We start from the raw sequence: 23,828 nt of genomic DNA, 5'->3' as shown, positions 1-23,828 counted from the left end.
GGTCCAAACTGTCACCGACATCTTTTGTAGTAATATAAAACTATTTGTCTATTACCACGGTAGCCTATTGGTTTTCTCTCATCGTGGCAATAAGTTCAAATGAAGTTCAAATATGCCTATAACCACGAAATACTTCGTAGAAAAGATCTAAGGTTAGCCTAAACTAATAGATTTAACCTATCCTAAACTGCTGTTTAATATATAAAAAAAAAATCTCTAATTCCATTTTTTCAAGGGGTCTTATCCTAATAGCACTGCCTTCTGAAGACTATAGCTTTAGCCTTTTCACCTAACTGAAAATTCAGATCTGTTTTCCATTTTCAACCCCTACATAAGCACTTTTTTAGTCAAACTATCATAGTTAGGGTTTCAAAATAAATTGTTATCTTAACCATTTAATTTAGTTACCATTAACACAATCATTTGCTTTCACCACATGATGGAATTAGACCATTTTACACAGTGCACAAGTAAGTTTTTATTTGAAACACAGCTTCCTGAAAAATACAATGCTTGTGTGAGCAAGTAATATACTTTACTTATTAAAGACAACATGGGAATTTGAGTTTGAACAATCAAAACAGATCAGAATTTTCCTTTTCCTTTAGAATTTCCTGATATTCTTTATATGTTATCTTTCTTGGAACCATGTCTACAACATGTGGGAAAATAATTATTAGATTTGTTCAGCTTCAAGTTTCAGCACTTTTACCTTTCAAAAAATGCATTGAATCACTTTTCTGGACAATGTCAGCTAAACCTTTGTAAGTAAGTTCATTTGATTTTCCTGTACTTTCATAAATCTCTTGAACTAAATGTTCCACAAAGAACTCCTTCAAATATTTAAAATGTATGCAGTTTTATTAGTGGAATCTGACTTGAAAGAAGAGTTATACCGTGGCTTTCGTAACGAAGTACAGGGCATCGGTAGATATACTCTCAGTATCTGGTGAGCTTTTCATGATCATTTTAACCCGAGCTTGTGGTAGTATAATGGAACCATCTCCTAATTTTGGTTTGAATGATGACATTCTTCTGCGTTTTTTCACGAACACTAGCACCAGTTCACCGACACTGTTACTTTTCAGGTTAAAACAGTGACAACAAACGCTGAGTACTGTGGTGGAACGCGCTAAATTGTGTACTATTCGGTAAAACGTGGATTTTTCTGTGTGGCTTTTTAATCTCACCCCCCGAAACGGGAGGAGCTTATTGTCGTGGCCCAATGACACTATTGACAGTAATTGGGTAATGTTTTCCAATGTTTCCTTAACCTTAATTCGTAGTTTTAAGTTTAGTAGCTTAAAAAACACTTATAGAATGACTACAGGAACTTCAACGTCCGCAAAAGGAGACCTAGGAGGTGAGACTGATGAATTTGCGTTATAGATATTTATTTATCAAATAAATTCACTGGAGTATTTTATGTCACGTTAAATAACAATCCTTTTCCGCTGTCACTTTAGATATGCGGAAACCGTATAATGAAAAGCATAAAACGTTCACTGAGGTTGACCTAATATCAAAGGATCCAATTGAGCAATTCGAATCCTGGTTTGATGTTGCTTGCCAAACTACTACCATCCTTGAAGCTAATGCAATGTGCCTCTCAACAGCCTCAAAGTAAGCTGAACCGAAACAAATGATCAGGATTTTTTAATGGGTCAAGTACTGTTATCAGAACAGGCAAACCTTCTGCTCGTTATGTTTTACTTAAAGGATTTGATAAAGAAGGATTCAGATTCTTCACAAACTATTCCAGTAGAAAAGGCATTGAATTGGTATGCATCATTATGAATCTTCTGGAGCAATCTTAAGCTTTATCTCTTAAAGTGATCTATGATTTTTATGTTACCCAAATCCTATGAAACTGAAAACAAATCCTTCATTACCCCATGCCTTTTCAATAATTTTGATTTACTCAAGTGAACAATTGCTACAGAAAAATTTTGACCATTGAACCATTTTGTTGTAACAGGAAGAAAATCCATTTGCAGCAATCACTTTCTACTGGGAACCTCTTCTGCGTTCTGTAAACTGATGCAGTAAAAAACTTTTGAAACCTATAACCCTCTAAGTTCATCCAATACTAGGTTCGGATTGAGGGTTCTGTAAAAAAAATTTCTACCGAAGTATCTGATCAATATTTTCACTCACGACCCCGCGGGAGTCAAATTAGTGCAATTCTTTCAGTCGGATAAGAAATCAAAGCTAATTAAACTTCAAGCAATTTGCTTTACATTTTTGTATTTTTACTAGGCTCAAAGCCAACCGATTCCGTCCCGCCAAACGTTAATTGATGCGGAAGAAAAACTATTACAAAAATACAATGACGAAAATATTCCTATTCCAAGACCAGAAAACTGGTAAGTTAATTGTCGTTGTGCGTATGCCAAATTTGATGTTATATTTTATTTTTACGTAACATTTTTTAATAATATTTATTGTTATTATTTTGTATCCGTATATCTTACCGTATTTTCTCTACTATTTTCATTTGTTCATCAAAATCTTTTTTTTTACCATTTACGAATTTTCTGTTTAATAAGAATAATTAATTATTTTGCAGGGGAGGTTACGTTGTTGTCCCAGAAGTGATCGAATTTTGGCAAGGACAGTCCACAAGAATCCATGATCGTATTCGATTCCGGAGACCAGTGTCTAGTGTAGAGCCAGATGGTATCTTAACTTATCAAGGTGATCAAGGTTGGATTTATGAACGTCTTTCTCCCTGAAAATATATTCGGAAGAAACTGTCTGGCACTATAGTCACATCCTAACCTATGTTTATAAAATACAAGCAGTTTGGAGTTAAGTTCGTTAGGGATTGCAATATACCATATTGAAGCACCTTACAATATTTAGTCAAATAAACTGAAGAAGAGCTAGCACATTTATTTGTTCATGTGTATGTACAGTGAATGAGAATTCAAATTTTGGGATTATATTGAAGCAGTCACAACAAATAATCCATTAAAGCTAGAAAACAACCCGATTTCGTGCGTGTACTTCCAGATGGTATGGTTCAACTAGATGCCGAGGCAGTTTCGTCTAATTTAATCAAAAGTGCTTGTACAATAGCAGCTCCACGCTCCTTAGTGTACCAAAATATGGCGGGATCCTCGTCCGTTATCGCAGTTGATTCCGCGTGTGGGTTTAATAATTGTTGCTGGTGTGCTGGATCTGAACTGCAGGTCACCGACCCACCCATAGTAATGGCTGCTGGTGCTAACGGCGCTAGAGCATTGAGGGGACTTGTTGCTTTTCGAACCTTGTAGGATCCAGGCTGAACAAGAACTTGAAGAACAACTTGACCTCGTTGAATTTTCTTGACAGCATTAAAAATTAAGTTTAGAACTTGAAAAAACCAAATTAATATATAGCACGTTGCAAGTTATACCTTATGCAGTGGATCATAGAGCTCTGCAGTTGGAGCTAACGTAGCTGGCTGTAAAGATGGGGAAAAGAGAAGCTGGCCGTTCGATTCACCATCGTTACCTTTACTACTACGACGGGCTGCCTTTGTTCTTTGCCAGACATTAAGATCCGGTGAAAGCAAGTGACCTTCATCAAGAATGCGTCGTACCACGCTTGGACGTGTGCCATGAAACGCTGTTTGCCATTTTTCGTTACTACCAGGACCATCTTTCTTGTCGACTGACCGTCGATTTCTGACAATCCAGCGGCACCAGCCTTTCATTTCTTCGCCGACTTTATTTAACGTGCCTTCTTGCTCACAGAAGCACTGGGCGCAACCGCAAACACTACCCTCGCTCTCCAGGTACGCGTCCGGCAGACCCATTATATTAACGAATCTTGAGCAAGCGAGTTTGTAACGACACGACCGATGGGAATTGGTTTTTCCTCCTGTCAAACTTTTCTCCGAATTCGAACTTTCTCGCAGGGCTTTTTCCTCATTCAATGCCGGCTGTGTCGTAGGGGTTGAAGTTGTGGTTGATGCGGAACGCAGTGAAACCGTGGAAATTTCTGCGGTTTTGCCATAAAGATCGATAACGGCAAAGAGAGATTCACTGGTTCCAACCCAAGCCACGGAGCCACAATCAAATCCGTCGATCAAAACGTGCAGATGACCTGTTTGGCTTAGATGGACTCCAGCGCTTTGACCGACTCGTAATTCATTCAGATCAAATTTGAGATCAGATCGCACTTTACGACCACCTTGATGAAGAGCTCGTCCGCTAATGATCCAGCTAGGCCTTTTTAGTAATAGAGCACAGGTAGGCGGGGTAGATGGCATCTTGTCCGGTGGAATGGCCGTAACACCCAGCATTAACGAGCCTGTCCAACGTTCATCCAATTGTTCTATCTTGACCTGAAAACAGCTTCCGGGTACAATGGGCTCTTTAGAATACACCAGACCCTTTGGAAATTAAATTCAAACTAATCAATCAAGAGGGAAAAAACTTAACTATTCAATGATTAAGTACTTGATTGTAGCTGGCCGTCCGTTGAGCTGTTTGGCCATTGTTCTTAAAGACAATATTGCGTCCATGGTGGTCGTGAAAGCGTTGCTGCTGGCTGAATGCGATCCCGAAGCGGCTGCTAAAAGCGCTCTGAATACCTTGCATTGCTTCGCGCAATGCTAGCTGGCTTAAGGACAACGGTAGCGTTCCAGTAGCAGCTGGTACAGAACTAGTCGCCGCAGCTGCCGGCGTGGTAGCAAGTGATTCGGGTAGCGATCCAACTTTCCCAATGCTTTTGACGCTCACCTGGAAATACACAAATATGTTTTCTATAATAGTAGAACGAATTTAAAAAAAAAACTGGACTGATATTCTTACTGATTGAACCATTGCATGCAGATCCAACACGACGTATGCGCCGTGTGGAATGTTGGGAATGAGCACCGACAAGTCACGGCCGTTTATGGCAAAACGAAGTGCAGATTCTACTGTTCGGCGAATGCTGACGACATCACCCACAACCAAGTGTTCTAGAGGTAGGCAAGATGCCAGAAATTGGCGCCCTGACTGGAAAACATTCGAACCGGAAATGTACCACGCAGAATCTAAGCCACTCAGTGTAGAAGGAATGACAGTTCCTTCTTGCGGATGGAACGTCGTGATGCCAATCCCTAAAGAGCCAGCCCAGCGCTGTGATATAGTCTCAATTCGCACGTCAAATGACTCTTCAGGTTGCAGCGGCAACAAGCTGAATACAAGTCCATTTTCGAAATCCTTATCCTCCCGCTTGGCCGTCCGTCCATCGTCTGAAATAGTGATCGCCCGACCACAGTGAGGCGACAGACGATGGCAATGTCTATGCGGCTGGCCTCCTGATGCTAGTTCACTGGTGGTAGAATCCAACGGAGTAGCATCTCCCTCCTGCTGATCGGGTGGTATACCTGACGCCTGTAAGGGTCTGTGGACCAGTGACACTTGGGCACACTGCCCGTATAAATCGATGACAGCATAGAGATCTTGTGGTACACCCCAACACGCTGCTCCTTGATCTTGGTCATTAAGGTAGTAGTGAAGGCTTCCATCCGCATGGCGTAATAATCCTACACGGTTTCCTTCGTGCAAGGCATCCAAGTCTAGTGGATAACCGTTTCGAGTGATAGTTCCATCCTAAAAGTTGAAAAATATATGAACGCATAGATAATTTTAAATGACTCGAAATTTTTCAACTGATCTCTGAAGTCACCTGCATAACTGAAGAACCGCTCAGCATCCACGTCCCGTATGTGATGTCCGTCATAGTGGACGGGAAATCCAAATTCTCAGGTCGGATTGACGTGACACCAAGTTCAAGAGATCCAGACCACCGTTCAACTAGTTTCTCAATGATCACTTCAAAAACTTCTCCGGGCCTTAGTGGTCTCGACGTTATGCAGATGGCATCGTTGAATTCTGATAAAGCATTTGGCCTGCTTGCCGTCAGGCAATTACTGGACAGTGTCGTGTTACGACCGTGTAACTTGTGAAAGCTCAAGTCCGTGTGAATGAGCGTAGACGATGCCGAAGTCGAAGAAGATGAAGTGGGGAGGGCGTAGGTGGAGTCGGCCAATGAGGTAGGCGACACTAAAGGCGCTAGTAGATGTGATGGTGCTGGGTAGAGATACGATGGATAGGGAGACGAATCTGTAAGTGGAGTTGCGGGGGATGGAGTTACTATGGATACTTGGGCTGCTTGTCCGTACAAGTCGACAACCCCGTAGACCTTATCCGGAACATTTCCGGCTGCTGGGCCTTGATCTTCACCGTTAACGAAGAAGTGCAGTACTCCATTTGAGCGCCTGATCACGCCAACCCGATCACCCGAACCCAGACGGTCAAGCGACGTTCCATAATCATCCAACACTGTTAGCCCGTTGTGCATGACACCGTTCCCCGTCATCATCCAAGTGCCAGAACGGACATTTGTCATTGTGGCTGGAAAGTCCAGATCTTCCGGCCGCTGAGTCGTAACCCCAATCTCGATTGAGCCCGCCCACTTGAGTACCACCTTGTCCAACACTACTTCAAACAATTCATCTGGCTTTAACGGCCTACTAGTCAGCACTACACCATGATTAAAATCGCTTTGTGCATTTGGTCTGTGTCCTGTCGTGCCACCGTTCACTACAGCTGCATGCAAGCCACATCGCGTATGAAACAGCAGTTGTTCTACTACGGGTGAATCTTCTTCCGGTTCATTTGTTGGAGCTTTAATAGCGTCTTCCCGGTCAATCAGTGAAACTTTTTGGGGAAAATTTTTTATCGTCAATCCAAATAATAAAGCTAAAGCTTTTGCATCATATAATGAGAAAACTACCTCTGACTGTGCGTCCATAGAGATCCACGACGCCCCATACAGGATTTGGTACATTAGAGGCAGCAACACCTTGATCACGACTGTTAACGTAAAAGTGTAGATCACCGTTCGCCTTGCGGATCAATCCAATTCGGTCTCCTTCACCTAATTCGTCCAAATTGCATTGGCCATATTCGCGACGAGTCCCTTTTCCGTTCGTCAAGATACCACAACCCGACATCATAATCTGAAGAATATTGGTTAGCGTTTCTCTTTCAATGGGAAAGGAAAACGAATATCGAAAGTACCGTGCCACTACGAAGATTGGTCATAGTAGATGGGAAATCCAGGGCGACTGGGTTGTGGGTAGTGATTCCCACCTCAATAGAGCCGGACCATTTGTCCACTAAACTATCGATGCGAATTTCAAAGAGTTCGTCAGGTAAAAGTGGACGTTGAGTCATTACGACCCCTATCACAAGGAAATATTTAAAAAATCAAATTAAAAAATTAAAATGTTGTACAATTTTGAGTGAGGAAAGCTTGTAGAGCAGTAAAGCTGAACTAACCGTTGTTAAATTCGTCTAATGGTCGCCTGCGTTCACCTGTTCGCTGTCCCGCTGAAAGTTTAACCATTGTTCCACACCTGTGATGAAATCGCAGTCGATCCTGAAGTGCCCCGCTTGGTGTGCTCGCAGTACTACAAGACTCTTCTTCTTGATTAACTTGATTACTATCCATAACAACTGAGCTTAATGCTGTGGATGTAACAAGAAATATAGGTTTCAGAGATGATACAAAGAATGTGATTGGGATCTTACTTAGTAATGGTCTAGGTTGTGACTGAGTCTCCCTGTGGTTAGTCACAGTCACCTCTACACACTTTCCGTACAAATCCACAAGAGCATAAATGGTTTGGGGGATGCCTGAAACAGCTACGCCTTGAGCAAATGAGTTGACATAGAATACCAAATCCCCCTGAAATCCATAAAAGTTTTTTTTGTGTGTGTGTGAAACATGATACCTTTGAGAATACACTGAATATAGCATTAACATACTTCTGAAGTTCGCATGATACCAACTCTATCTCCCTCGCTCAACTCATCCAGATTTGGTCCATAATCTTCCACTATAATTTTGCCATTTTCAAATAGGTTGCATCCAGACAAAACCTGTAATATTAGAAGAAGATGTTTTACTTTCTCAAAAATATGTCTGAAAGATAAACTACCCATGATTTATTGACAATATCTAGAGCATTTGGTGGGGGGGCGGGGTGGAAGGTGGCTGGATCTTGTGTGGTGATCCCGATTTGTATACTACCTGTCCATGAGTGAACCTGCATAATACAGTGAAATGTGCAGCTGCAGTTATTCCACTTGGAAAGAGATCGGGGCACTTGTATGCTGAATATCAAACCTTGCGGTCGATACGGACTTCAAAGACCTGCTCATCCTTAAGTGACCGACTGGAGAATACCAGCCCCTGATTGAATTCATGACTAGGGCGGAGACGGAAGGCTGAAAATCCATTCTCCGAGAGCTGCACTAAAGTTCCATGGATTGCGTGAAACTGTTGAGGCAGCTGGACGGAAGACGTTGTGCTGCTGGATGGCTCTTCCGCCATTATTGACAACAGCAAGAGACCGCAGACGGCCTGATTCCAGACGACCCGTCACAACACAACACAAACTGTAAGGAAGCCTCAGCTTGGACATTCTCCCGATAGATGACGCTGAACAGAACTTAAAAATAACAAACACTACTTCCTGCCTTCTAATCGCTTTAACATTTTCTACTTCAGAAAAAAAAAGTCGTTGCAACAGCAATTAATAAAAGGGGACCGCTGGAAACCTTTTTTCTACAGGAAAAGAAATTTCTGTTCAGCCCCTATTGCTTAAATTAGCGACATCTGCTGGAAAAACCAATTCAATAATCTTAGTATACATATGCAGATCAACTGAGCAGCCTCCTCCCTTTATCTGTAGCCTATGCCTGCCGTTTTTTAATCGATCGATTTGATCGAAGTTCACCATTTTGATATCATAAAAAGATTACCCATTTCGTACCGGTCCCATGAAAGCGGAAAAGATTTTAATGACGAATTCAATTTAAGCTTGCTAATAATGACTTGACGTCTCGTGTGGTTCGCGGGGAGCCTAAAGGAAATATTATCAATTACTATCGGAAAAGAAACTACCTCATAATTTCGATTCCAGGAAGAATGTACAAGACAATTGTCATGTTCAAGGTTGTCACCACCTGCCACTATATCGTTCAATCTATGATAGTCTCCGCGCAAGTCCGATGACAATGGATAATGAGCCAAGGACAAATTTTTGTCAATGCTGGCGACATGTCTACATAAATGATAACATTTCTGATAAAAGAATGTCTAAATCAATCACTGTCATTTATTCAATCGTCCATAGATGAGTATCGGTAATTGTTGCGTGGATTTAATGAAATTCTACCTCAGGCATTTTGCTTTATTATTTTAAAATCAGGATCTCACTGGATTCCTTCTAGAAGAAAAATGCTTCGTAGTTGAAAGAAAATACACAAAAGAAATTCGGTATACACTGGCCAAGCAGAGATTTATTGATTACCCATTTGGCTTCCAAACGCCAATTGGATATCCACTCGTCAGGTATAAAATGTACAGCCATTATCTACGTTCCCCAAAGTTCTAGTTCCCTCTCGAAGTCTTAGTAATGCAAACAAAAAATTTGAAATTCCGATTACCAATATCCATCGCAGAAGCCTTGTTGCATAAAAAACATTGACCCACTATTCGATTGCACGCGCCAGTCTTTTATGCTGGTTAGCATATCACGTATGCAGTAATATGTTAGGATTGTGGAGCGTATATAGATTTAAACGAATCCGTTGTTGTTGTGTGTTTCTTTCGATATCGTTTTTTCTTTCTTATCGACATCCAATCTCGTCAACAGATGGAGTTTGGTTCGTGCAGAGACAAACGAGCTCACGAGAATACGCAACAAAAAGGAAAACCCACACACCAGGTGCTCAGCTCGCTGAAGTCGACTCGCTAAGTCGACTACTCCCCAAATTTTACCTACCTCTAGCCCGAGGGTTTCTACCTTTCGTACCAAGAACGGGGAAAGGAATATTCCAAAACTTCCTGGCTAATGTTGGACTGGCCAGAAAGTTGTGAAAGCCCCAGCTGCTCGGTCGCATGTTGGCGTTCTCTCGTTCGTGTGAATGGTTTGTTGTTTTGTTTTTTTCAGCCTCTACATTGCTAAGCGACATTGTGTTACGTGGCTGTGATTTGGAAATCTAACAGGAAAAAAAAAAACCCGACAAACTGGAGGAATTCTAAAGTGATTCAGCTTCATATTCGACAGTGTAGAGTTTGAGTGTTTCACCTTTGTGAACGACATCCAAAAGTGTGCACACGATTATTGAAATCGGAGAGAGCTCAAAACTTGAGCCAGCCTTCGCGCGCGGGCACGAGTGTTGGAAGTGCGTGACCCGTTGACCTCTTTCTTCATCGTTCTCTTTGATTCATTTGATTGCAAGTGATCTGTCCCGCCGAGTTTGGCGTCAAATCGACACGAATAGACAATGTGAGTTTTGATTTGATTTCATGTCCTATTTGCTTTCATTTATGAGTTTCAACAGAGTAATAAGGTATAGTAGGTAGACAAACAGGTAAACCAGGTACTCTGCCTCTCTTTTTCCCTTTTTCTCTTTTTCTTTTTTTTTTTTTGGGCCGAGCCAGCGAGTTCAACAGCTCGGCCTCTTCTACCCCCTCGTTCGCCTGAAGGTGGAGGAGGCCTCCCTTCACCACCACATTTGCCCTTGAGCGTATTACAAGAATTACAAGCGTCAAATTGTCATCAACAGTTTTCAATCATACAACAGAATTTTTCTTCATGGCAATTGAAGGGGATTTAAAAAAACAAAAGACGCACGGATAGAAGACCTTGATGTTGCTCGTTTCGCGGTGGCTTCCCTGATACTTTTTTTTTTTATTGATCCGTTTTGTTATTCAAATCCAACAAGCGTAAAAGAAAGAAACAACAGCTGTTACACAGTACGTGGGGGGCTCGATGGTGCATGGAGGCCCATGCCCGGGCGTGATCGCCATATAGTGGCGCACTCGTTAAAATGGCGTCACGATCAGCAAAGTCCAAACTGAAAAAGAATGTGTGTTGAGAATACAAGTAAACCTATGAAAGACAGACGCCCTTTTAACTTGTTGACGAAGGTGTAGTACCGTTAGGAAAGGTAAGAAGAAGAAAACAAAAATACACAGAATCAGCTGGAGGGTGGGCCGCGGGTTACATTCACTAACATCCGATCGCTAGTGCAAGTTTTTTTCTTCTGACGGTTATACGCTAATCAGGCGAGGAAAATGTTCCTTGGTCTTTAAGCTCCATTTTTATTTTTTGAAATTTCTTTTACATTCAAGGCCTTTGGATGATTATTATCATATCAAGGTAACCTCTGAACTCACCTTTTTTTTTTTTTTGTCCACAAATGAAAAAAGCGAGATTGGATGAGAAATGCCTGTCTTATTGGATTTTGCTTGTTTCCCACGCTAAAGCGTCCGCTGTCTCTTTGACGTTGATTTCCCCTCGTCACGGGGAAAGAAGAAAACCAAAAAAGAGAAACGAAATCGAATGAATTCATACGAGAAGTTATACGATTGTTTTTCCTTATAATTTGTCTTTTTTTTTTAGTTGGCTAAAATAAAGGCGGGTCAAATTGTTTGTCCAGTCACGGGGAATTTTTTGAAATAGATAGGAAAGACCGTGAAACCAGCCATGTTCGTTATTTGAATCTCCTCTATAGTGTCGGCCAGGTGAGACGGACGTTAGTGGAGGGGTTCGTTACACCAGCACTTTCAATGAGGGATATTTTCAAAGACATAAAAAAATATAATATTTTTTTTTTCCGAAAAAAAGAAGCAGGAAGAAGGGCAACAAACCGCCTCCCTTCTGCTGTTCTGTCTTTATGGTGGTCCGAGCGGAGGAGAGTTGTTGCTGCTTCGAGCCAAAATTTTCGAAAAAAAAAAAATAATAATAATAAAGAACCAAGAAAACAGGAAGCGGTTCCGGGCCGGATGGCAGCCATTTGCCTAACAAAGAAAAAGAATTTATATCTACATAGAGAGAGAGAGAGAGAGACAAGGCGTCTCATGCGATGTCTATATAAGGTTTTTCAGAGAGGCAGCAACAAACTTGTGACCTTAAAAGAGAGAGAAAAAATCTTGTCATTTTCTACTCTTCATGATTTTCTTTGTGTGTCGAGTCTTTTTTTTTTCATGAAAAATGTTTGTGGTTTTTTGTCTAGAGTCATGAACTCCAGAGCTTGTTTGATTTCTGTGTGCTTTTGGTCAAGGTATTCTAGCGGCGAGCCATGTCACAACTGGCTCGAAACGTGACGTGGTTTAACAAACAAAGGCATAGGATCTGAGCGTTTGACCGCTGGCTTGCCAACAATTTCGGGACTGGTGGTATGGTATTTCATTTATTCGGAATTTCGGAGGAGATTACGACATAAAATGACGGGAATCCAGTTTTTGCAACCAATAAATTAATGGCACGTGGCTCACGCAAAAACAAAACAAACGGATAGCTATCCATAATCGAATGGCTTATAGACTCGAATAACATTTCAAAATTGAACTGGTTATTCTTGTCCCGACAGAAAATGTGTCTTTTGGTATACATCAACACGTTGATGGAAAGAGGCCAGCTTTTGCTTTTTGTTTCGTTTATTATTTATTTCTTTTTTTTTTTCAATGTCTTTTCGTATTGCAACACTCTCTCTTTTGTTGCCACTGCAATCGATGTTGCTCTTCCATCCGACAAGAAACCTACTTTGCTGCTCTTGTTGCCGTGAGCGCGTTCAAATCTCCAAACTGCTGCGTCCTGATGTTTGCCAATGACAACTGACTTTCCAGTTTCTTTGTTTTACGTTTTTTCTCGCTTACATTGACAGTATGTATATACGCCATGGAAGTAAAGATAGGGATCAACATCATAAGACAAAAGTTGAAATACACAAAAATCGTTACAAAAGAGAGGAAAATGCAACACTGTGGAATCGTGAGTCTTGGGGGTTGATTATATTGATGAAGGATAAAAAACAAAAAAAACTTTCTAAAAAACAAAAAAGATCGGGCGGAGTAAGAGTTGAAAATAAAAAAAATATAACTTGTCAAGTGATAAGACGCCTCCTTCTTCCTCTTTTTTTTCTTTTCTGTTATGCTAGATAGTATAAATAATCATAAAAATAGCCTGGAGGTTGATTGCCTTTTCTGGTATTGTTCCCGCACGCACGCACGCACGGCGTCGACCCTTTTGCGCCCGCCAAAGAATATTTCTCAGAGGCAGGAGGGAAAAGGCAAAGGTAAAAAAAGAAGAGAGAGAGAGAGGTGGAGGCAAACAAGAGAGAGAAAGAAGAACTCGGGAGATCTGGGTCACGGTGTTCTACTCTCCACCAAACGCCCCAGCCTAAATTTATTAGGCGCATCTTTATTTTATTTTATTTTTTTCTCCCTTACGAAAGAGAGAGCAACGACATCCTGGATGAGATGATCACGCGCTCTATTCAAGTTCTTTGGTTTTCCACTTCCGAATCAACAATGCGCTGAAAACAAGATAAGAGAGGATGGAACATTTCCGCCAAGGCCCGCCAGCACCCACACGACATCTCGTTGTGAAAAATGGTTTCTGCTTATCAATGCGTCTGGGCTGTCAAGAAATTTCGAATGCTAATTCATGCAAATGGGCGACCCAGTCACTTTCAAATAATCATTGACATTAAGAGTATACGTTAGTGGCAGGCAGTATACGTCTTTGACTGCCATTGGAAAAACTTGAGATATACCCCAAAATAACCGACACTTTAGGATTTGACCTGAATGAACGACCGTGTGTTGGCATGGCGTCCTCTCTCGCTGGGACTTTCACTATAGCGCAGCGTTCCCATTTGAGCATTCACTCTTTTTTTTTCATGCAGACAAATGAAAAGCGATCAGCGGCTATTAAAATCTCAATGATATTGTGGGCGAATGAATAGAGGAGAACGAAAAAGTACTCGCAGTTGACCCGTTTTTGTTTTGTTTTTTTATAAGAGAAAGTGGAACTTTGAAACAACAAATGCAACTTGTTTTTATTGGTTTCTGGACGCGTACTTACCTTCACGCTTGATGGACGACTTCCCTTTTTATTTTGAAAGATAAACTTCTTGTTCAGTTGCTGTGCGCGTTTGTCACCAGCACGTCTTTTGATTAATGTTTTTTGTTTTTGTTTCTGTTTCAACTGCCATTTTATGTTTTCGAGTGCTGATTTCAACAATTGGGCGTTGAGAAATTCGATAGATTCTTATAGATACGTACCACGTAGACGGATTTTTGATCAACTCGAGTCTTTTGTCTGAAAGCAATGCGCAATCCGTCGTGATTCGGCGTGAAACCGGTCCAATGGCCCGAAGGGAGATGAGGAATGTCGTCATTCCACTTAGCCAACGTTCTCGGTCTTTCTAAGTAATAACAGCCGTTGGTAGATGCTCGTGAAGGGCACGTGAAGAACTCGAGCGCATCCCACAAACACAATCCCTTCGATATCATTTAGGGCTTTATTCTTTTTCACGTTCACAATAGGAAAGATGAACAAGAATGCCCAATAGAATTTTAAAATACATTTTGTTTTTTTTGTTTTCGATGGCTAGTGGGGTGGGACATTGTCACGCTCATTTTGATGCAGCCAGAATATCAATTTGCCTGTTGTTGTTTTGTTTTTTATGAACGAGGAAAACAACAACAATAATAAAAAATTCAATAGAAAAATATTTGTAGGAGCAAAAGGTGAAATGTGTTTTTCCTTTCTTTCAAACGCTTATTTGTTATGGGTTTGGTTAATGGCGTCGTGAATCGGCCACGAGACTCGAGGGCGGCAGAGGCGCAGCCAATAGAAATTGCTCTCGATTTGATTAGTGGCGTTCTCGGTGCGCGTGAGAGAGTCATGTCATTTGAAAAATTGGATTTTCCTCGACTTGGGACCAAGGAAGTGAACCAGTTGACAATACAAGCTGCGCATGCAAAGGCCAATTCCAGCAAAGGTAAAATCGCATACGTTTTCTAGAACGTGAATCTAAACCTGGAAAGAAAAAGAAATGAACGAGGAAAAGGAAGTTGATGCTAAACATATTGTGTATCGTGTCACACGACCAAAAGAAATCACCAGAGAACCAAAACTATTTTGGGGGGGACAGAATGGTGCAAGATTGGTGACTTTTAAACCCCCCCTCCAACAAATATGGGCTATCGAATGATGTCATTCTCAAGTCATTTGGTCACCGTGTGGAAACGAGATCAAGTCCTTGATACCAACACGGCACACGACCAGTATTTATTTATTTATTTTGTTTAAGAAACAACCAGTTTTGTGTGTGTGTGCAATCTGTGCCCGCATACAATGGCAATGCGTGCAACTTCTTTGCGGAAACTCCACAACGATTAACCGTTAGTCTCCTTCAACGTGTTTCTCACTTTGAATGGCTGATGGCAACTAGTAGTCATGCGCCCGGGGTGTGTTGCTTTTTCTTGTCTAAATCAACACGTAATATATATACTAAACTAGCGACCGTACATTTTCAGTTTTTTTCTAAAGATTTACTAGACACCGCAGGACTGGACCAGATGGCCGACAGCACCGTCCATCCGACAAGTTTTCATTTTTTCTGGGCTCTTTAAGTATGGGAGGGAAAAGTGAAGATTTATAACAACAAAATGCGTCGACTGCGTTCGGTGAACTTGCAGATAATGATGGCAAAAAAAAAAAAAAGCTCCGGATATTGGATCCGTAGATGGTGGTCGGCTTTCTCTGTCGCATTTCTAGACTTTTTTTTTTTATTTTTCATTCACGAGTTTAAGTCTATTCAAATTGAGAAAGAAGACTTCCTCGTGTTTAACAATGAAGAAAATCCGCTTTAGCTGAAGATGATGTGTAGATGTTGGAGCAGATAAAGCGCTTAATGAGTTCGTTGATCTGCTTTGTGAATCCGTCACGCAAACGAAATCAGATGCGTTCACATCCGAAGCTGCGCAATGGGAAGAAAACGAGAGACTTAAATAGTGGAGTCAGAAGCCAACACAAAAAAAAAGAGAGAGAGAGAGAACGATGACACCGGGACCCTCTAGGCGATGTATACAACCGCGTGAAAAAAAAAATTATTTGTGAGTTCCCACTCCAGCGCGTACACAACTTCCGCGTTTGCCTTTTTCTCTTTCTTTTGTTTAGTTTTCTCTGGTTCCGACGTGTAACTGGCTGTAACTTGCTCGTGTCAATGCGCCGCCGAAAACGCTCGACTCTATGAATACGGAATCACGGCCATACGTACTACAGACGTTGGTTACTCTGTACGCAATCAATACGAAGAAACACTCTCTCTCGTCGCCAGTGGGGAAATGTCAGCATCGGTTGGGGCCATTTGCGTGAAATCAATAAATAACATGGAATAAGAGAAACAAGACAACTGTCGTGCTGGGCTTGTTTATAGGCCGAAAAACCCGCTTTCTGATTATGCCACTGCCGGAGTCATCATTTGCGGTGTAGAGACTATGTTTATAACTGTACATATACGTATGGGACTGTTTAATTGCGGTTCACCCTTCCTATATTATTGCCATTCTCTCCATCACCTTCCTTTAGTGTTTCACCCGAACAGCCAGTGAACATCATAAATAAGTTTTTTTTTTTTTGTTTTTTTTTCGAGGACAAACAAAAGAAAGCAACTGAATCACAAACGGGACTTGCGTGAATGTCATCATTCCATATTGAAAAGGATACCAATATACGAATTTGAAAACAAAAGAAAAAGAGTAAAGAAGGAAAATAAAACGGGTCACCGTTATAGACTCACACCCAAACGTGATTCTACAGCGGTTGTTTTACATTAAAGAAAACAGAAAATTGAATCGAATTTCTTTGTTTGGTAAAAAAAAAAAAAAACCAGTTACACTTTGAGGGAAAGAGAAATTTGAATTTTTTTTTTGATTTGTTGGTTTTGTTCGGTCAAGTACGAAAAGAACGTGTTCTTTTCGTGACAATGTCAAAGCGTGAAACCGTTGTCAAAATGGTTATGCCTTTGAACAACGCAAGAATGTCACTCTCCCTTTTTTTTTTCTTTCTTTTAATTAGAAGAATTCATTGAATTTTAAACAACAGCTTAGAAAATAGTTATACCTTGACATGCCGCACCTCCTCTCAGTCTCATTTAACGACCGTAGGGCGTCAATCACCTGTTCTTGCATTCTGCCCCCTGCAGCAAAAATTTGCATGTTGTTGGATTGGTTGTTAGTACGAAACAAATTCCTAACGGGAACCGTTCGTCTAAGGTGATTAGACGTCTAGATGATACATCTTCTTATTTTGATTCTTAAAAAAAACCCTTTAGAAACTGATGCTATAGGTAATAATGCAAGGCCAGCGGCTCCCGCTGGCTGCTGGCTCTTTTCATCGTTTCCCACTTGTGTTGATGGCGGACGCTGGCCAGCGAGCCGGTGGGTCCTAACGGAAGATTCCCTTTTTTTCTTTTTTTTTTTTATCGTCTTCTTCTTTTGCGTCTTTACTTTTATAAGAAACTGCCGGGTTCATTGTCACTCGTCTGTACAGCACACGGGACCATATGTTTGTTCCATTCAGCTTGATCGTCCGACCATACGTATATACTTTGCTAACTGAAAATGAGGCGCAGCATTTTTTTTTTATTTGAGTTGAGAACATTTTTCTTACGTCGTGATGACAAACACGACAAGTTAGCAAATGAGCCCAGCAAAACGGGCTGTCTCCGCCACAAAATTCTATAGCTCATCGCCATTTGTCTAATTTCCCTGTGAAACACGTTACATAGTAAACGAATCCAGCGCATGAATGTTCATGTGAAAAAACCTTCGTGACTCTGAGAAAAAAATGGGAACTCATCATTGTTTTCTTTTTTGTTTTGTTTGTCTGCTGTTTCACATGGGTGGATTTAGGTGACATTCCCTGGGCGTGACACGAAAATCTCAGTCGAAAAAATCTTCCATGCGCAAACAAAGAGACCACGTTGCCATGTACGACATGAAAGTCAAGACGCCACCGATGGTCAACAAGCGACGGTCGTGGACCGGAAGACTCAAGGATCGTTTTAAATCATCTACCGGCCAATATGGAACTGTTGTCGTTTCCAACAGCGTCGAGTCTCACATGGCCGGACCAGGTGACGATTGGACGAGTGCCTGGGTGACGCATCCGCATCTCCAGGAAGGTCATCATGCGCCTTCCGTCCCGTCATTGCAAGGCAGCGTCTTCGTGGCCGCCAATTTTGTTTACGACTACCGCAATAAATACGGAATGGATCCGGCCAACGGATGGATGGCAACTCCGGCTGTTGGATCCATCGCTATCCGTCGCACGAGCGACTGGGCGGCCACGCGTGGACTGTATCCGGTCAGAACGTCGCCCGTTTTTCGCACTGCCGATCCATCGATGGATGCCGTGGCCAAGAACGAAAGGAAAACGACGGTGGCCTCCAAAATGGCGGCCGATAACTACGGCGCATTCGAGTTCAGGGCGGCTGACGTCAACCAAAACATCCGCCAGATGCGGCAGCATAAACAGCATCAATTATCCGTCAGCCAAATGGTTGCGGCCGTGCCGACTTCGCCGCAGCCGCAACCCTCTCCGTCGGATGACGACACCAACGGAGAGGAGAGTGACGAGAGCGACGAATCTCATCCGCAAACGACGGTGGCTGTTGATCGACCTGGATTGATCGTCAGCGGCCAGCGGATTTGCATCCTGACCGGCCAGGACTCACCGACGGCCATCCATGCTGAGAAAGTCAGCCTCAAGGTAGAATTCCAAAGGAACTGTCCGCTCCGCAGGAGTCTGAGCGATCGTGCAAGGCCTAAAATGGCCGCACCGGCCAGTTTCCACGACACTACCCGTCTGACGCAAAAGACCCGATCCAGGGGATCGTTGCACGACCTTTTCGGTATAGCACCAGCCACGGAACCGCTGCAAATTACGATTCCGGCCCCCGTTTCGACCGCAGTTTCGACCCCGGCAGCGCAATCTCCTGGCAACCGGCGGAAAACGATTGTCCGCCCAACCGAACCGCCACCACCTCCGCCACCTCCGCCCAACGGTTTGTGCATCACCATCGGTGCCACTGCGGAGAGTAAAGAAACTCCACCGGTGGCTCCGCCGCGCCGGATTTATCGTCATTCGAAAACGGATAGCGACAGTTTGCCTCGGGACTTATCGGCCAAGCCTAGCAGCGACACCCCATCAGTTCCTGTCACTCCGACATTAGATCTCTCCCCAGGTATCACGTCGTGGGCTGGACGGCCACTCATTGGACAGGTGTGGCAACTTTGTCTTAATTATCTGTTTTACCCTTGTACATATACACACCAAGTTATTATTACTGTTACGTTCAATGTGTTTTGTGCTGTTTGTTTGTTTTTTTCATTTGCCCATTTCACCCGCGGCTGAAACAGATGGTCAGTTGGACGGCCTGGTCTGGCCACCAACATCACCAGCAAGAGGCCGAAGCGGCGGAAGCGTTTGAAACGGTCAAGGAGGACAAACTGGCCACGAAAACACGGACGCCTGAAACTCCTGCTGCCACGGTCACAACGCGTGCGGAGCCGGCCGGAGACGAACCCAAACGACGGCCCGTGTCTCGTTTGTGGCCTTCGTTTTCATCCATCGGTCGCGACAGGTCGGCCAGTCGTGTGCAGGCTGATCCGTCCGCGTTGCTGCCTCCTCCCGCGGAGGAGGAACACATTTACGAGGAGATTGACGACATTAAGGAGCGCGGCAGGGGATTGAGCCGGGCCGGACGCGGCGGCTCGTTCGCTGGAGCTAGTCGACAGGATATTTTGCGCTACCTTGAAGAATTGCGTAAGAAACACCCGACGGGCATCATTTCGGTCGAGGCCGAACAGCGTGAACGCAAGCGTCCGAACAGTCCGAGTCCCGTCAGTCCGATGACGCCCAGTTTGCCTCAACTGATTCCGGCTGATGAAGACGAAGACGACGAGATGGGCGCGCTCTTGTTGGCCATGCGCCACAACGCGCCCAACCGCAACAGCAATCGGAGTACGCAGTCCAGCACCAGCACGCAGTCCAGCAGCCAAGAAAGCGCTTTATCACTTCCGGGAATCACGCCAGCATCTTCAACCGGCGGTTACCAGGTAAAATAAGAACAATTCCCTCACGACCGCCATTTTGTTTTTGTTTTTTTTTCTTAATGTTTTGGCCGTTGGTTTTTGCTGCCCGTTCATGTTATTCGCCTATCGGTGAAAGTTTTTCATTTCATTTTGTGCGGCGTGTCGATATTATTGACCCGTCACGTTAAATTCAAGTGGCACTGCACGCGAATGGTGAATTATGATTAACGCTCGTCGGAGGTGAAAAGAACGTCGTGGGCGAAATCGGCATTGATGCAAAGAAGAAGAATAAAGCTTATGAATATTCACGCGTTTGGATGTTTCCCTTGGTCGTTGAAAATATTTATTTAAAAAAAAAAACACTCGTGTGTTGTTTACAGAGATGTAATCGGCTTTCACGAGAAGAACATGGAACGCAGCAAGAAGAAATAGCGAACGAAAAAAAAAAGAAAAATATCGGTGGTGGTATAAATGATGACGAAGCGTGGGGGGGGGGTGTGACGATTGTAATTTCAAACTGCGTGGGAGAAAGTTATGTCTGTTGAGAAAAGAAAAAAAAAAGGTTTCACGGTGATTTTCTTTTCTTTTTTTTTTCATCCGCTCAAATAGAATGGCAGCAGCGGTGGAGGAGAGATCGAGCGTAACGACTCGGGTGTTGGTTCCGAAACTTCGGGAACGGCCCAAAGGTTAAGACGAATGCGTCGTTTGAATAAATCGACACATTACCATCAGCTGGAAGGATCGACGACAGTCTCTCCGAGCCAAGAAGATCCGGCCGCTATCCCGTGGTGTGTCGATTGTGACCAGCCGATGGAGCCCGATCAAGAAGAGTATGAATAAACCAATAACAAATTGGCTTTGATGGAAGGAACATTCTTTTGTCATTGTTGAGTGTCTTTTGTTTTTTTTTGGTTTTTTTTTTCAAATCCAAACCGAACAAATAGGCACGACAGTTTGGTGTGTCATCGATGCGCTCGGCGTCGCTGCGAGCGCCGCGAAGTGCTGGCCGAACTGTTGGAGACGGAAGTTCGCTACGGTCGTGACTTGCGCGTCCTTCAAGACGAATTATACAAGCCTTTACTAGTCGCCGGCCTTGTTCCTCTACGCCAATTAGGTAAGGCAAAAAAGAATATCAATTTAAAAAAACAAAGAAGAGACAAAAAAAATTTCAAACGAAAATAAGGAACTGTAATAAAAGAAAAGGGAGGGATAAAACGTCCAGTGCGGATTCAGACAGTGGCGAATTGACGGTCGTGAGCTTGAAACCACCAACGGAGCCACAAATCTTAGACGTCTTTCCTTTTTGTTTGTTCTCCCTTTTGGCCCGTTTGGCGTGACGCTGATTTATGCGGCCGCTCTAACGTAACGACCTAACAGACCTCCTAGTATGGGGCTACTGCAACTTTGAAAAAAAAAAAAAAAGTAATAATAATTCAAATGGCATGTCGAGAGATTACACATGGAAATATGGGTACTTTATTACTCACCGTGGGAGGGATATAAAAAAAGCCGAGCAAAAACTGACAGGTCCAGTGCTACGCAAGTAGTCCGGAACTCGAATGCTGATGACGCGACGCAATCTGATGACCATGGTCTGAAAACCAGGTCGCAGTCGTATACGAAAACAACCTCTCTCTGCAATCAGCAGTTTCGAATCTATTCAAAATTCGAACGATCCGTAGGCACATCTATTTTGCATAGTTGTTTGGTTAATGCTATCCAACCCTGGTCCAGTCGTTTCGCAAACTGGCAAACTCTCATTTTTTTTCTAGATGGTTTCAAACTTTCAAATGGACCATCTCGAACCCGAATGATTGAAATGCATTTCTAAAATTCTGTTCATTTATAAGATGCCGTGTTCCTGAACGTGTCCGAATTAAGTGGACAGAGCCAAAGGTTTGGCCAGCGACTACGCGAGGCGGTCGAGATCGCGCTGGAACAGGGCGACGAAGACCTGTTGACCGTGGACGTCGCTCGCCTCTTCCTCGACAAAGAAACGGAAGAAATGATGGACGCCTTTCGTCGTTACTGCGTGCGCTCCGTAAGTTTTGCTTTGTTTGTTCATATAACGTCATCGCTATTTCACAATAATAACCTTCGCTCATATTTACAGGGTGAGGCCTCGCTGTTGCTATCGTCACTGGAAAAGGAACGCGAATTGTTGCGCATTTTTTTGCGCGCATCTCAGCTGGAGAATCCGGCCCTCAGGCGGATGGATCTTCACGCTTTCCTCATGGTAAAGAATTCCTCCATTTGTGTGCGTGTGTGTGTGCATTCCTTCTACCTACAACCCATTCGCATGTTTTCTAATTTTTATTTATTTATTTTTTAATATTGACGATCAGGTTCCGGTGCAAAGGATCACGAAATACCCGCTATTATTAGGACGTCTTCTACGTGCCACTGCCCAGCAAGACGTTGAAATGCGGGAAGCTTTGCGGGAAGCGCAGGCTAAAGTGGAGTCCTACCTGACGGCCATCAATGCGGTAAGTATAACGAAACGTTGTTCGTTGATATTTTGATTTCACATGAACGTTAAAAATAAAAAATGGTGCATAATCACAGGAGGCCAAAGAACTCGGAACTGTTTCCCGACCGTGGCGACGTGGTTATTCGGTGCCCAATCTCAGCGCCAATTCAACAGCCAACACTAGCAGCATACAGCGGCCATCCGGCGAAGAGTTGATGAACCTTCGGTTACGCAAGGTAAAACATGACGATTCCCTTTTTTTTTTTTTTTTTCTTTTTCAACACGCTTGGTCAGCGTGCATGACCAAAAGAAAAAGAATACAAGAAAGAGAGAATAAGTGAAGGAAAAAAGAAGAAAAACATTTTCAAAGTGACCGCACCCGGTGGTGGTTTTCTCATCATCGTTCGTCTTGTTGTTGTTGCTGGCGCTCGCAGATGGCGATGGATTGCCTCGGTTGGTCGGACAACGCCGCTGCCCAATTGGTAATGGAAGGTTTCGTGAAACTGACGCAGCCGGGAGAACTGCTCCTGACCACCACCCGCAGTCGAGGCCGTACACTCAAATGGCAGAATGTCTGGATGGGCCTCGTCACTCTCAACCACCAAGTAAGGCTTGCCATCGACTAGAAGAAACACTCTCTCTCTATTTTTCTTTTTGTTTTCACACTTTTTCTCTTCTTTTCTTGACTCTTCTCACCGTCCAAATGAAAAAAATCCAGGACAATAAGACGTCCGTCTACGAGCTGGGCGGGGAAACCGCGGCCGATAGCCCTCCAGTGGCGTTCAACGCCAAATCAACCGTCCAAGAAGCCGCAGTTGTGCTCATAAAAGACGTTAAAAATGCGAGACCTGGACCATCTATTTATAGGGTACGTTTAGCCGCTTCAACAAAAAAAAAAAAAGGGGAAAGTAGTTTGCTAAGAAATTCACGAGCACCGCATTGTATTGTGTAGGATCCTCTGATGCTGTCCTACTGCACAATCAGTAGCGAAGCGGATGAATTGCCCAATTTTTTCGAAATCCATCACATCGTCACCAAAGAGTCGTTCATCTGCCAAACGACGGAAGCCGGCCAGACGCAGCAGTGGCTGCATAGATTACGGACCCTCAGTCTGGGTCTGGGCCGGTGGAAGCAGCGCCGGAACGCCTTACCTCACGTCATGATGATCAACTGACGAGACATTTTCCATTCTAGATCATTCTCCCAATTAACAATTGACCCTTCTTGTAATATTTGCTACGTGGAGCTTATATATTATATATAAAACATTAAGTTGACCTACCTACACCTGTACCATATTCGACAAATATATATTAAGCAAACTTGGAACCCCCACAAAAAGAGAATCAAACGCCATTTGAATATGACTTTTGACACGGTTCTCGGTCAACAGCCGTGCCAATCA

At 43.1% G+C, this 23,828-nt stretch overlaps 4 protein-coding genes across 7 annotated transcripts; 2 read left to right on the top strand and 2 right to left on the bottom strand.

Moving 5' to 3' along the window:
- Positions 1–453: 453 nt before the first annotated feature.
- LOC116932381 (chromatin accessibility complex protein 1) lies at positions 454–1,154 on the bottom strand. The gene is made up of 3 exons (XM_032940181.2): positions 897–1,154; positions 713–833; positions 454–652 (listed from the first exon to the last, which is right to left on the bottom strand). Exons 1-3 carry the CDS (start codon positions 1,029–1,031, stop codon positions 576–578), a joined length of 333 nt encoding a protein of 110 aa, XP_032796072.1. The 5' UTR covers positions 1,032–1,154; the 3' UTR covers positions 454–575.
- Positions 1,155–1,182: 28 nt separating this feature from the next.
- On the top strand, positions 1,183–2,893 carry LOC116932380 (pyridoxine-5'-phosphate oxidase). Its single transcript, XM_032940180.2, has 7 exons — positions 1,183–1,363; positions 1,467–1,623; positions 1,682–1,781; positions 1,979–2,032; positions 2,094–2,192; positions 2,260–2,366; positions 2,570–2,893. Exons 1-7 carry the CDS (start codon positions 1,252–1,254, stop codon positions 2,733–2,735), a joined length of 795 nt encoding a protein of 264 aa, XP_032796071.1. The 5' UTR covers positions 1,183–1,251; the 3' UTR covers positions 2,736–2,893.
- Positions 2,876–8,449, bottom strand: LOC116932376 (neuralized-like protein 4). 3 transcript variants are annotated; one of them, XM_032940175.2, is made up of 12 exons: positions 8,176–8,448; positions 7,988–8,095; positions 7,815–7,928; positions 7,578–7,734; positions 7,326–7,514; positions 7,065–7,228; positions 6,778–7,003; positions 5,668–6,701; positions 4,803–5,591; positions 4,449–4,730; positions 3,401–4,381; positions 2,876–3,328 (listed from the first exon to the last, which is right to left on the bottom strand). In XM_032940175.2, the coding sequence occupies exons 1-12, from the start codon at positions 8,380–8,382 to the stop codon at positions 3,026–3,028; spliced, it is 4,554 nt and encodes a 1,517-aa protein (XP_032796066.2). In that variant the 5' UTR covers positions 8,383–8,448; the 3' UTR covers positions 2,876–3,025. The 3 variants fall into 3 exon arrangements, with proteins under 3 accessions (XP_032796066.2, XP_032796065.2, XP_045036081.1); XM_032940174.2 differs by having other exon boundaries at positions 7,326–7,734; positions 8,176–8,449; XM_045180146.1 differs by having other exon boundaries at positions 7,326–7,734; positions 8,080–8,095; positions 8,176–8,439.
- Positions 8,450–9,908: 1,459 nt separating this feature from the next.
- Positions 9,909–23,764, top strand: LOC116932791. Of its 2 annotated transcripts, none has more exons than XM_045180143.1 (12): positions 9,909–10,345; positions 17,770–19,141; positions 19,279–19,977; positions 20,563–20,783; positions 20,898–21,067; positions 21,804–21,994; positions 22,067–22,189; positions 22,299–22,439; positions 22,519–22,659; positions 22,858–23,028; positions 23,142–23,291; positions 23,376–23,764. In XM_045180143.1, exons 2-12 carry the CDS (start codon positions 17,819–17,821, stop codon positions 23,595–23,597), a joined length of 3,552 nt encoding a protein of 1,183 aa, XP_045036078.1. In that variant the 5' UTR covers positions 9,909–10,345; positions 17,770–17,818; the 3' UTR covers positions 23,598–23,764. The 2 variants fall into 2 exon arrangements, with proteins under 2 accessions (XP_045036078.1, XP_045036079.1); XM_045180144.1 differs by lacking the exon at positions 9,909–10,345 and adding an exon at positions 14,657–14,852.
- The last annotated feature ends 64 nt before the right edge of the window (positions 23,765–23,828 follow it).

Source organism: Daphnia magna, linkage group LG10, assembly GCF_020631705.1.
Source record: "Daphnia magna isolate NIES linkage group LG10, ASM2063170v1.1, whole genome shotgun sequence".
Taxonomy (NCBI): domain Eukaryota; kingdom Metazoa; phylum Arthropoda; class Branchiopoda; order Diplostraca; family Daphniidae; genus Daphnia; species Daphnia magna.
Note: the sequence above shows the minus strand (reverse complement) of the source record. Positions and strands in the feature narration are given on the sequence as shown.